Below are 14,620 nucleotides of genomic sequence, written 5' to 3'. Positions count from 1 at the left end.
TGTTCCCTCTCTCTTTCTCTCTGTCAAATAAATAAATAAAAATTCTTTTTAAAAAACTATATTACAAAGTCATAGTAGTAAAAACAGTATGGTATTAGCATAAAGACAGGCACATAGATCAATGGAACAAAAGAGAGAGCACAGAAATAAACCCACGCGTATCTGGTCAATTGATGGCAAAGGAGCCAAGAATATTCAATGGGGAAAGGAGTCTCTTCAATAAATGGTGCTAGAAAAAGTGGACATCCACATGCAAAAAAGAATGAAACTGGACCACTGTCTTATACCACTCACAAAAAATTACTCAAATGGATTCAAGACTTGAATGTAAGACCTGAAACCATGAAACTCCTAAAAGAAAACACAGGTGATAAGCTCCTTGATATCAGACGTGCCATGGTTTTTTGGATTTGACACCAAAAGTAAAGACAACAATGGAAAAAATAAACAAGTGAAATTACTAAAAAGCTTCTGCAGAGGAGTTATGATGATGGAGGAGTAGGGGGATCCTAAGCTTGCCTCGTCCCTCAAACACAACTAGATAAATATCAAATCAGTTTGAACACCCAAGAAATCAACCTGAGGACTGAGAGAGCAAAACTGCACAAGTAGAGGTAGCAAAATGAACACATCATGGAAGGTAGGAGCTGTGGAGAACTGATTTGGGGAAGAAAGGAACTGCAGGTGCTGTAAAGGGGAGGGAGCCCTGATCACAGAGAGGGGAGCGAGAAAGAGAGAAAGAGTGAAAGCATGTGCAGGGGTTTGCACAAGAAAAGGGCAGGGATCAGGGAGTGGGCAGCATGGTCCGAGGATCCCCTGGGTCACACAGGGAGAAACAGTTCCCCTGCTTGGAGTGAATTTAGGAGAGGTGGCATGGCCTCTCTGGGGACAAAAGATCCAGCAGACACCATTGAGCTGCTCCATTCACTAGCATAGGAACAGAGACACCAGTTGAGGGCAGCAATCTTTGGCTGTGCTTTACCATAAACTCCAAACCACTGCGCAGTTTCAGAACTAATTTCCTAGACAAAATGGCACTGGCCATAGCACATTAAGACCCTCCCCCCAGAGGATCAGTACACAGATCTCTAAAATTTGGAGATTTGAAATCCAGCTGAATGCCTGAGATAAAACACAGGAGTACTGTGCCACCTGGCAGGCAGACAGCCTTGATGCAGACAGGGTGAAGGCAGGGATCTGGCAAAAGTGGGGGATACAAGAGGGGTGGTTGTTTGCTCTTCTGTGAGGGCTTCCTAAAGAGTGGTGGGTGCAAAACTTCCCACTCCAGGTAGGAGAGAGCGGGGCAAGGCCATTTCCCCCTGGCCATTAGCACTGACCAACCTCAGTGAACAAAACAGCACCACCTAGTGGAGGCTGGAGCCACTTACAACAAGCCCTGCCCCCCTGCACCCTGCAGGTACATCTCAGCTAGGGCAAGTCTGCCTGAGATTCAGTGCAGCAGGTCCCACCCCCAGAAGACCAGCATAAACTCCTCACATGCACCAAGTCCACTGGTCATAGAGTGCTGCACAGCTGCAGCTCTATGGGAAATAGGATCTAGCTTCCTTTTTTTTTGAATCTAGCTTCCTTTAACAAGCAAACAAAAACATACCTAAGATCTAGCTTCCTTTTTTTTTTTTCTTGGACCTCTTCTTAATATAGCCATTACTCTCTAGAGCAGGAATATAACAGGCTTTCCCAACAAAAAAACAGTGACCCAGACAAAATGACAAGATGGAGGAATTCACCCCAAAAGAAAGAACAGGAAGAAGTCATGGCCAGGAATTTAATCAATACAGATACAAATAAGATGTCTGAACTAGGATTTAAAACAATAATCATAAGGATACTAGCTGGGCTTGAGAAAAGTATGGAAGAAACTAGAGAATCCCCTACTGCAGGGATAAAAGAACTAAAAACTAGTTAGGCCGAAATAAATAATGCTATAACTGAGATGCAAAACTGACTGGATACAATGACAATGAGGATGGATGAATCAGAGGGACAAATCAGTGATATAGAAGATAAAATTATAGAAAATAACAAAGCTGAAAAAAGAAGAAAAAAAGGGTATTAGATCACGAATGTAGACTAGGGAACTCAGTGTCTCCTTAAAACATAATAATGTTCAGGGGCGCCTGGGTGGCTCAGATGGTTAGGCGTCTGCCTTCAGCTCAGGTCATGATCCCGGGATACTGGGATACCGCGTTGGGCTCCTGGCTCAGCGGGGAGTCTGCTTCTCCCTCTCCCTCTGCCTCTCCCCTGCTCATGCTCTCTCTCTGTATCTCTCTGTCTCAAATGAATAAATAAAATCTTTTTAAAAAATAAAATAAATAAAACATAATGTTCATATCATAGAAGTCCAGGAAGAAGAGAAAGAAAATGGAACAGAAGGTTTATTTGAGCAAATTATAGCTGAAAACTTCCCTAAACTGGGAAAGGAAACAGACATTGAAATCCAAGAAGCACAGAGAGCTCCCATTAAATACAACAAAACCCGGCCATCACCAAGACATATCATAGTCAAATTCACAAAATACACAGAAAAGGAAAGAATCCTGAAAGCAGCAAGGGAAAAAAGTCTTTAACCTATAAGGGAAGACAGATCAGGTCACAGCAGATCTGTCCACAGAAATATGACAGGCCAGAAGACAGTGGCAGGATGTATTCAACATGCTGAATGGGAAAAATATGGAGCCAGAATACTTTATCCAGCAAGGCTGTCATTCAGAATAGAAGGAGAGATAAAGAGTTTCCCAGACAAAAAATAAAGGAGTTCATGACCACTAAACCAGCCCTGCAAGCAATATTAAAGGGGACTCTGAGTAGGGGAAAAAAAGACCAAAAACAACAAAGACTAGAAAGGAACAGAGAACATCACCAGAAACACCAGCTTTACAGGTAACACAATGGCACTAAATCCATATCTATCAATAGTCACTCTGAATGTAAATGGACAACATGCTCCAATCAAAAGACATAAGCTATCAGAATGGATAAAAAGCAAGACCCATCCATATGCTGTCTACAAGAGACTCATTTTAGACTTAAAGACATGTGCAGATTGAAAGTGAGGGGATGGAAAACCATCTATCATGCTAATGGATGTCAAAAGAAAGCCAGAGTAGCCATACTTATATCAGAAAAATGAGATTTTAAGTCAAACTGTAACAAGAGATGAAGAAGGGCATTATATCATAATTAAGGGGTCTATTCATCAAGAAGATCTAACAATTATAAGAATTTATGCCCCCAACTTGGGAGCACCCAAATATATAAATCAATTAATAACAAACATAAAGAAACTCATAGGTAATAATACAATAATATTAGGGGACATTAACACCCCACTTATAGCAATGGACAGATCATCTAAACAGAAAATCAGTAAGGAAACAATGGCTTCGAATGACACACTGGACCAGATGGACTTAACAGGTGTATTCATCCTAAAGCAGCAGAATACATATTTTTTTAGTGCCCATGGAATATTCTCCACAATAGATCACATACTGGGTCACAAATCAGCCCTCAACAAGTACAAAAAGATGGAGATCATACCATGCATATTTTCTGACCACAATGCTATGAAACTTGAAGTCAACCACAAGAAAAATTTTGGAAAGACCACAAATACATGGAGATTAAAGAACATCCTACTAAAGAATGAATGGGTTACCCAGGAAATTAAAGAAAAAATTAAAAAACAGGGGCGCCTGGGTGGCTCAGTTGGTTAAGCGACTGCCTTCAGCTCAGGTCATGATCCTGGAGTCCCTGGATCAAGTCCCGCATCGGGCTCCCTGCTCCAAGCAGGGAGCCTGCTTCTCCCTCTGACCCTCCCCCCTCTCATGTGCTCTCTCTCTCATTCTCTCTCTCTCAAATAAATAAATAAAATCTTTAAAAAAAAAAAAGAGAAAAAATTAAAAAACACGTGGAAGCAAATGAAAATGAAAACATGAGAGTCCAAAACCTTTGGGATGCAGCAAAGGCAGCCTTAAAAGGGAAGTATATTGCAATATGGGCCTGTCTCAAGAAGCAAGAAAAGTCTCAAATACACAACCTAACCTCACACCTAAAGGAAGTAGAAAAGGAACAGCAAATAAAGCCTAAAGACAGCAGAAGAATGGAAATAATTAAGATTAGAGCAGAAATAAACAATAGAGAAACAAAAAACTAGAACAGATCAATGAAACTAAGCACTGGTTCTGTGAAAGAATTAATAAAATTGATAAACCCCCAGCCAGACTTATCCCAAAGAGAAAGGACCCAAATAAATAAAATCATGAATGAGAGAGACCACAACCAACACCCCAGAAATCCAATTAATCATGAGAGAATATTATGAAAAATTATATGCCAACAAACTGGGCAATCTGGAATAAATGGACAAATTCCTACAAACATACAAACTACCAAAACTGAAACAGGATGAAATAGAAAATTTGAATAGACCCCCAACCAGCAAAGAAATTGAATCAGTCATCGAAAATCTCCCAACAAACAAAAGTCCAGGGGGCCAGATGGCTTCCCAGGGGAATTCTACCAGACATTTAAAGAAGAGTTAATACCTAGTCTTCTCAAACTGTTCCAAAAAATGCAAAAGGAAGGAAAACTTCCAAACTCATTCCACGGGGCCAACATTACCTTGATTCCAAAACCAAAGACCCCACTGAGAAAGAGAACTACAGGCCAATATCCCTGATGAACATGGATGCAAAAATTCTCACAAGATACTAGTAAATTGAGGGGTGCCTGGGTGGCTCAGTTGGTTAAGCAGCTGCCTTCGGCTCAGGTCCATGATCCTAGGGTCCTGGGATCAAACCCCGCATCAGGCTCCCTCCTCAGCCAGGAGCCTGCTTCTCCCTCTCCCTCTGCCTGCCGCTCTGCCTACTTGTGCTTTCCTCTCTGTCTCTCTGTCAAATAAATAAATAAAATCTTAAAAGAAAAGATACTAGTAAATTGAATCCAACAGTACATTAAAAGAATTATTCACCATAATCAAGAAGGATTTATTCCTGGGCCACAGGGGTGGTTCAATATCTGAAAATCAATCAAAGTTGATACACCACATTAATAAAAGAAAGGATAAGAATCAAATGATTCTCTCAATAGATGCAGAAAAAGCATTTGACAAAATACAGCATCCATTCTTGATAAAAACCCTCAGTAAAATAGGGATAGATGGAACATATCTCAACATCATAAGTGCCTTATAGGAAAAACCCACAGAAATATCATCCTCAATAGTGAAAAACTGAAAGCTTTTCCTCTACAGCCAGGAACAAGACAGGGATGTCCACTCTCACCATTACTATTTAACATAGTACAGAAAGTCTTAGCCTCAGCAATCAGACAACAAAAAGAAATAAAAGACCTCTGAATCAGCAGGGAAGAAGTCAAACTTTCACTCTTTGCAGACATAATACTCTATATAGAAAACCTGAATGACTCCACCAAAAAATTCCTAGAACTACCACATGAATTCAGCAAAGTTGCAGGATATAAAGTCAAAGTACAGAAATATGTTGCATTTCTATACACCAATAACAAAGTAGCACAAAAAGAAACCAAGGATTTGATCCGATTTATAATTGCACCAAAAATAGTAAGATATCTAGGAATAAACCTAACCAAAGAGGTAAAAGATCTGTACTCTGAAAACTATAGAACACTTATGAAAGTAATTGAAGAGGACACAAAGACATGGAAAAAACATTCCATGCTCGTGGATTAGAAGAACGAACATTGTTAAAATGTCTATACTACCCAAAGCAATCTACACATTTAATGCAATCCCTATCAAAATACCAATAGCATTTTTCACAGAGCTAGAACAAATCCTAAAATTTGTACAGAACCACAAAAGACCCCAAATAGCCAAAGCAATCTTGAAAAAGAAAAGCAAATCTGGAGGCATCACGATTCTGAACTTCAAGCTATATTACAAAGATATAGTCATCAAAAGAGTATGGTCCTGGCCCAAAAACAGACACATGGATCAAGGGAACAGAACAGAGAACCCAGAAATGGACCCACAACTATATGATCAACTAATCTTTGACAAATCAATAAGGAATATCCAACAGAAAACAGACAGTCTCTTCAATAAATAGTGTTGGGAAAACTAGACAGCAACATGCAGAAGAATGAAACGGGATCACTTACACCATACACACAAATAAAATCAAAATGGATGAAAGACCTAAATGTGAGACAGGAAACCATCAAAATCCTATAGGAGAACACAGGCAGCAACTTTTTGACCTTGGCCATAGCAACTTCTTGCTAGACACATTGCCAGAGCCACGGGAAACAAAAGCAAAAATGAACTATTGGGAGTTCATCAAGATAAAAAGCTGCACAGTGAAGGAAACAATCAACATAATTAAAAGACAGCCTACAGAATGGGAGAAGATATTTGCAAATGATATATCTGATAATGGGTTAGTATCCAAAATGTATAAAGATCTTATTAAACTCAACCCCCAGAAAACAAATAATTCTGTTAAGAAATGGGCAGACGGGGCGCCTGGGTGGCTCAGTTGGTTAAGCGACTGCCTTCGGCTCAGGTCATGATCCTGGAGTCCTGGGATCAAGTCCCACATCGGGCTCCCTGCTCAGCAGGGAGTCTGCTTCTCCCTCTGACCCTCCCCCCCTCATGTGCTCTCTCTCTCTCTCTCTCTCATTCTCACTCTCTCAAATAAATAAATAAATAAAAAACTCTAAAAAAAAAAAAAAAAAGAAAGAAATGGGCAGACAACATGAATAGACATTTTTCCAAAGAAGACATACAGATGGCTAACAGACACATGAAGAGATGCTCAACATCACTCATCATTAGGGAAATACAAATCCAAACCATGATGAGATACCACCTCACGCCTGTCAGAATGGCTAAAATTAACAACACAAGAAACAATAGGTGTTGGTGAGGATGCTGAGAAAGGGGAGCCCTCTTGCACTGTTGGTGGGAATGCAAACTGGTACAGCCACTCTGGAAAACAGTATGGAGTTTCCTCAAAAGGTTAAAAATAGAACTACACTACAACCCAGCAATTGCACTACCAGGTATTTACCCACAGGATACAAAAGTACAGATTTGAAGGGGTACATGCACCCCCATGTTTATAGCGGCATTGTCAACAATAGCCAAACTATGGAAAGAGCCCAAGTGTCCATTGACTGATGAATGGATAAAGAAGAAGTGTTTTATACACACACACACACACACACACACACACACACACACACAAGGAAATATTACTCAGCTGTCAAAAAGAATGAATCTTGTCATTTGCCATGATGTGGATGGAGCTATAGTGTACTATGCTAAGCGAAATAAGTCAGTCAGAGAAAGACAAATACCATGTGATTTCACTCATATGTGGAATTTAGGAAACAATACAGATGAACATATGGTAAGGGAAAAGAAGCAAGAGAGGGAGGCAAACCATAGGAGTCTCTTAATGATAGAGAACAAACTGAGAGTTGATGGAAGGAGGTGGGTGGAGGATGGGTTAAATGGGTGATGGGTATTAAATGTGGGCACTTGTTATGATGAGCAGTGGGTGTTATATGTAATTGTTGAATCACTAAATTCTACTCCTGAAACCAATATTACACTATATTTTAACTAACTAGAATTTAAATAAAAATTTGGGAAAAAGTAATGCAAAGCTTCTGCACAGCAAAGGTGCCACCAACAAAAGGAAAAGACAACCAACTGAATGAGAGAAAATATTTGTAAATCATATATATGATAAGGGTAAATATCCAAAATATATAAAGAAGTCATACAACTCAATAGCAAAAAGCAAACAAACAAACAAATAATCCAATTAGAAAATGGGCAGAGGATCTAATAGATCTTTTTCTAAGGAAGACATACAGACGGCCATGAAAAGGTACTCAACATCACTGATCATCAGGGAAATGCAAATCAAAACCACAATGAGATATCACCTCACACCTGTCAGAATAGCTATTATCAAAAGAAGAAATAAATGTTGATGAGGATATGAAGAAAAGGGAAACCTCGTGCACAACTGGTAGGAATGTCAATTGGTGCAGCCACTATTGAAAACAGTAGAGTTTCCTTTAAAAATTAAAAATAGAACTACCATTTGACCTAGCAATTCAACTTCTGTGTATTTATCTGAAAAAAATGAAAACACTAATTCAAAAACATATGGGCACCCCCATGTTCACTGCAGCACCATTTACAATAGTCAAGATATGGGAACAACCTAAGTGTCCACTGATGGATGAAAGGATAAAGAAAATGTGGTAGATGTATATGCAATGGAATATTATTCAGCCCTAAAAGTGAAGAAAATCTTGCCATTTGCAACAACATGGATGAACCTTAAGGGCATTATGATACATAAAATGAGTCAGAGAATGAGAAATACTATATGATCTCATATATATATGGAATCTAAAAAATGAGCTCATGCATATGGGAAGGGGGGAGATGGGCAAAATATGTGAAGGTGGTCAAAAGATACAAACTTCCAGTTCTAAAATAAATAAGTCATCAGGATATAATGAACAGCATGGTGACTATAGTTAATAATGCTGTTTTGCCTATTTTTAAGTTGCTAAGAGTATAGACCTTAAAATTTCTCATCATAAGAAAAAACTGTAATTATGTATGGTGACAGATATTAACTACACTTATTGTGGTGATCATTTAGCAATATACACAAATATCAAATCATTATGTTGTATACCTGGAACTGATATAATGTTACATGTCAATTATATCTCAATTAAAAAAAAAGAAGACTCTGATTGTCCTCTGGCTCTCTTTTAATTGCTTTTGTGTAGTCAAGCCAGGTTCATGTCCTCTAGGAACTGTGTAATTGTCTAGGAAGTGGTACTTAAAAATATCAGAGATTTGGGAAATATGACCACTTGTGGGGAAGGCAGCAGAATCTCAGCTCTGCCACTTCCCAGCTATTTGACCTTGAGCAAGATTCTTCACCTCTCTGATCTTTGGTATCCTCATTTCTAAAATGAATCTAATAATCTCTTCCCTACCATACAGAGTTGTTTTAAGGATTGAAGTGTAATAGCATATTAACAGGATTAACACTTAAAATGCAAGTAAGCTCCCTATTCTGTAGGCCACTAAGATTGTGCCCTAGGACTACTATCTTCTTAATGCCTATGATGGGTATCTTCTGAAAGCTACCTTTGAAAGGAACAGAGTTCAGAGGCCACCTTCAGGGTAGTGCAGGCTGAAGTTGGAAAGGCTGTGTCCAGTTTGAGACAGGGGAATGTGTATGGCACCAAATCTCAGAAAGGGAGATTTTAATACTGGGGACTCAAATCTTGGAACTGGAACTCAAGACTAATCAATTGTATTTCTCTCTCCCTTCCCTTTTTTCTTTGTTCTTCTCTTGTCATTTCAGGTGCATGATGACTGCCGGAGACGGTTTTCCAAGGAATGCTGGTTTGGAAGTCATCGAACATCAGTCATTCCTCCCACTGCCCTCAGCGACCCTAAAGGAGATGGTGAGTACCTAAACTTTAACCTCAGAATGTATTTCACTGGGGAGGGAGGGAAGGTGTTAAGACTGGGGAAGTTTTTTAATTAAATTATTATTCTCAACCAGTCAAACATTTTGGGGGAGTAAGAATGTGCATATATGTAGAGACAGCTCATGTTTCTTTTTAGACCTTTGGGATAATGACTGTTGATGTTTATGGTGCATATCTATGTGGGCATGTTCTCTGTAGGCTTTGTCTCAATTGTTTCTGAATTATCAGACTTGATTCCAACTTCTTCATGATTTTCAGACACTAGATAATTCATAAAATAAGTTTCCTTGCATCCAGGTGGGCAAGGAAGAACTACATAAAGGCCCAGGTCATGTTATTTTTAGAATGAAAACTAACACCAAGGTTGACTCCAAATCTGAAACCAGCATGATTATTGCCCCAGCATGTTCTGCTGATGCTTTGTCAATTCCTAAACACTAGTGATTTATCTAATGCCCCATGAGTTAGTTTTGAGCCTTTCCTTCTAGTCATTTACAATCTCGATCCAATTGAATCTCACTCTTGAGAGACTTTTTTCAGTAACAGTTGTACTCGGGTGCATTTTGAGGGTTAGATGAACTAACATTTGTTAAAGATGGTTTTAAAATACAGGAAGGGGATCAGTAAGCCATCCTTATGCTAATTTAACATCCTTCTGTGGTATGAACTGAACAAATTTGAGAGAGACTATAGACTCCCTGTTTTGCGACGCTGTGCTTGTATTAATGCAGCTCAAAGAAGCGTGAGATTTTTCTTGAAAGGCTCTTTCAGGCTGTTGAGTCATCTGGAGTTTAAAATCGACTAAATCCTCTAAGCCCTTTTCACACTTGATGCTGCCAAACCAAGTTCCTATTGTCCTATTCTGGTACGATTTATGTCCTTGGGCCTACAATCCAAGCTTCACATTTATCCCCTTTTCATCTTGTTGACTTTGACCCATGTGCCCTTTGAGGTCGTTTTTCAGTCTTGATTCTGTCATCCAATAGCTCTCCTTCCAGCTTTGAGTACTTCAGAGTTGAGAAGCCAGCCTTCTATGTTTTCATTTGAATTGTTGATTAAAATTATTAAATAGTATGGGACACTCCCTTACAATTAACATCAGCCTATTCAAAAGCAACTTTGTGGGCACACTTACCTGGTTATGAATCTGTCTAACATTGCTACATTCCAGCCCATGATGCCACACAATTTTTTCACCTTGTTCACAAGATTCCCTTCACAAACTTGGCCTTGCTCAAATGCATACGTTCTCTAACTCTGGGGGAAATGCTGGATGGGGCTGCCCTTGTCTTCTCCTAGGAATAGCTTTCTGCCAGCACTGCTATCTCTTGTCTTCCCATCTGTGACCAAATTAGGTTTGACGCTGAAGTTTGAGTTGTCTTAATTATAGAATTTTCTCTTTATCTCAGTTTCTCACCCCCATCCTGGATTATTTTATTAATCGTTGCAACATGATGCTCTTGTACATATGGAGAAATGAACACCCAGAGAAGTTAAGATGTTTGCTGTAGATTAGTGAATAAATCTGAAGGGCAACCAGCTGTGGCACACAGCTGCATTCTGTTGTAGAAGTACACTGCAGAAGGCAGCCCACGCTCCAAGCTGCCAAATGGATCTACAAATGATTTCAGCTACAACCTCATGGCTATTTAATTTATAGATAACATTAGCATAATTATTTTTCCTATTTCTTAATTTAATTCTGGACTAGTTAATATATTCACATGGTTCAAATTTTTTTTAAATAGAAATACATATGCACGTGTTTAGTAAAAAAAACTTATTATCCTTTCTCTCAATCTTCTCAATTTCCCATAGCCCCATCCCATCCCCACTCACAAAAAGTTGGTTACTGCCACTAGTTTATTGAAGAGCTTCCAGTATTTCTTCCTGTATATACTAGTAAGTATAAACATATATTTTTATCCCTTCCCTTTTTAACACTATACACATTCCTCTGAAACTTTCTTTTTTTTTTTTCCTTCACAGTATATTTTGGAGATCTTTTTGTATCAACAAAAGATTGCCTCCTCATTCCTTTTTACAGCTACAAGATACCCCATTATATGAATATATACCATAATTTATTTGACCAGTTCTCTAATTTGGTAGTTTTCAGTCTCTTGTTTTTATAACAATGCTGCAATTGACAATCTCATACAGGTCATTTTACATATACATCTATAGGAAAAATTCCCAGAAGTGTAATTACTGGGTCATAATGTATAGGCATTTGTGATTTTCATAGATGCTGTCAAATTGCCCCCCATGGGGCTTGTGTCACTTTGCACTTCCACCCTCAGTGAGAGTTCGTAGTTTCCGTGACTTCCTCAATCAAGTGTATCATCTGTTTTTTTTATTTTTGCCAATCTTCTGGATAAGAAAAAAGTGGTACCATGGCCTGGTTTTAATTAGTATCTTTCTTATTTATGAATGAGTTTGGTCATCTTTTCACCTTTAAGAAACAATTTATATTTCCTTTTCTCATCAATGTAACACCTAGCTCATTTTCATCTCAACACTGGGAAACAAGTTAGTTTTTTGAATGGCCCACTTTGCAGATAAGGAAACGGAGTCCCAAATAGCTCACAGTAGTTGGTCTCAGTGCCACTGCTGCCTCATCTCCAGAAAGGGACTAACCCATCGTGTTAAAAATCACTGGGCATGGGGTTGGGGTGGGAGGGATGGGGTGACTGGGTGATGGACACTGGGGAGGGTATGTGTTCTGGTAAGCGCTGTGAATTGTGCAGGACTGTTGAATCTCAGATCTGTACCTCTGAAACAAATAATGCAATATATGTTAAGAAAGAAAAAAAGAAGAAGAAGAATGTAGCAGGAGGGGAAGAATGAAGGGGGGGAAATCGGAGGGGGAGAAGAACCATGAGAGACGATGGACTCTGAAAAACAAACTGAGGGTTCTAGAGGGGAGGGGGTTGGGAGGATGGGTTAGCCTGGTGATGGGTATTGAGGAGGGCACGTTCTGCATGGAGCACTGGGTGTTATGCACAAACAATGAATCATGGAACACTATATCTAAAACTAATGATGTAATGTATGGGGATTAACATAACAATAAAAAAATTTAAAAAAAAAAAAAAAAAAATCACTGGGCATAGACAGGTCTATTCCAGGACCTCTGGCAGGGAGAGTCCTTGCTTCTAAGCATAGCTCACAGTTCCACTAGATGTTGGCAGAAAACTGTTGTTTCCATAAATCCTTTCACTGGAGTACATATCCAAAGTCACATGATCACCTGGAGGGTGTTAGCAAAAGGTTGCTGAATAAGGAAAGGAAGCACAGAGCAGAATCAGCTTCTCAAACAAAGGAGAGGTAAGCCTGAAGCCAGGCCATAAGTTGGGGCCTACATTGTTGGTTGGATGAGGAGCAAGCACATAAAACAATACTACCTTTTTTAGGGGTGCCTAAGGTGGCTTAGTCGGTTAAGTGTCTGACTCTTGATTTTGGCTCAGGTCATGATCTCCGGGTTGTGAGATCAGGCTCCGCGCTGGGCATGGAGCCTACTTAAGATTCTGTCTCTCCCTCTCCCTCTGCCCCTCCCCCACACCCACACCCCCTCACCCATGTGTGTGCACATGCACTCCCTCTCTAAAAGAGTAAATAAATAAAATAAAAATAAAAAGATACTACCTTTTTTGATGATTTTCTTCATGTATCTTATGACCTGACCCCTAATGTTTTATACCATACTAAACAGTTTCACCCTTATTTTTGAACTGCTTCCTCACATCTTGTTGTCATTTTATATGGTTCCTGTCATCTCTCTGACCTCATTTCTGCCACTCTCCCCCTCACTCACTCCACAACAGTCATGCTGTTCTGTTCAGTGGTCCTCAGACACCCCGGACAGTCTCCTTTCTCTGGGTCCTAGCACTTATTCCTTCTTCTGCCCCCAAAACTCTTCCCCCTAATATCTGCATTGCTCACTTTTTTACTTCATTCAAGTCTCATCTCAAATGTCCCCTCCCCAGAGAAGCTGTCCCTGACCACCCGGTTTAAAATAACACCCCCTTTAGTCTCCATCCTGTTTCCCTGACTTCTTTTTCTTCATATCATATTATTTTCTATATTTCTTTGTTATGTTGTGCCTCCCGCCATTAGAATATAAGTTCCACAAGAGCAGAAACTATTTCTATCTTGCCCACCACTGTATTCTCAGAACATAAGAAGGACAAGCACAGAGAATGCCCTCAATACATATTTGTTGAATGAATGAATGAATGAATGAATGTCTTAACTACCATTGCGTCAACATATTACCTTTTGTAAAACAAATGTTCAAAAGGGTACTACCTTTGGATATTGTGTTCAGGGAGAATAACTACTTCCAAGCTATGCTACTGAAGGGACATAGCAGACTCCCCTTATAGCTGTGAGTCCTAGCAAGCTCTGAAAATTTGGTGCCTGACTGGCTAACTGGCTAAGGATGCCTTCAAGGTCTACTGGCCAGTGAGTAGGAATTGGCCCATAAAGGAAGCCTGCTTTAGGTTTTTCCAGGCAAAACAGCCATGAAATCTGCTCATGTCAGCAGTATTCTTCCAGGCTCCCTTTCACCCAGGATACAAAAAATGGGACAACTCAACCCACCTCCCTCCCTATGCCCCACACCATTCAGGAGTGGACCACATGCCTTTTGCCCTTTGCATTTCTTTTGCTGGGGTATTCCTGGCAAGTCACAAAAGTTTAGGGGCTCATGATTTGTCTACCATCTCCTAGGGGGCCACTGCTCACTGCCTGTCTCCCTGCCAACAAGCTCTAAGACTCAGCATGAGCGGGCAGGCATTGGCAATTTAGACTGCTATAACTCCACTTCCCTATAGGGAACTTCAGAGTTAAGAATTATTAAAAGCCTTTCTCTTGTTCAGACAATTTCCCTATAGTCTTGTTTCCCCTGAAAGTTGGTGTGATAACTAGGATTGCTCTGCCAGAGCCTTAGAGGAGTGATTAAATCTCCCTCCTTCCTCCCACATTGATATGTTCCGTCATTAGCTCCTGACTAAAAGGCAGCCTTTCCCTCCTCCTCTCTCCTTACCTGGTACCTTCTCACTGTGAGAAC

The 14,620-nt window shown here is 39.8% G+C and overlaps 1 protein-coding gene across 1 annotated transcript in view; it reads left to right on the top strand.

The window, feature by feature from the left end:
* Nucleotides 1-14,620, top strand: part of DGKK (diacylglycerol kinase kappa) — a 147,824-nt gene that overhangs the window by 82,052 nt on the left and 51,152 nt on the right. Inside the window, exon 8 of the mRNA XM_032397941.1 lies at nt 9,417-9,519. Within this exon, the coding sequence (XP_032253832.1) occupies nt 9,417-9,519 (103 nt within the window). The remainder of the gene's footprint in view (nt 1-9,416; nt 9,520-14,620) is intronic.

The sequence above is a fragment of the Phoca vitulina genome, unplaced genomic scaffold (genome assembly GCF_004348235.1).
Source record: "Phoca vitulina isolate PV1807 unplaced genomic scaffold, GSC_HSeal_1.0 scaffold107, whole genome shotgun sequence".
NCBI lineage: Eukaryota > Metazoa > Chordata > Mammalia > Carnivora > Phocidae > Phoca > Phoca vitulina.
This window is presented reverse-complemented; position numbering and strand designations above follow the sequence as displayed.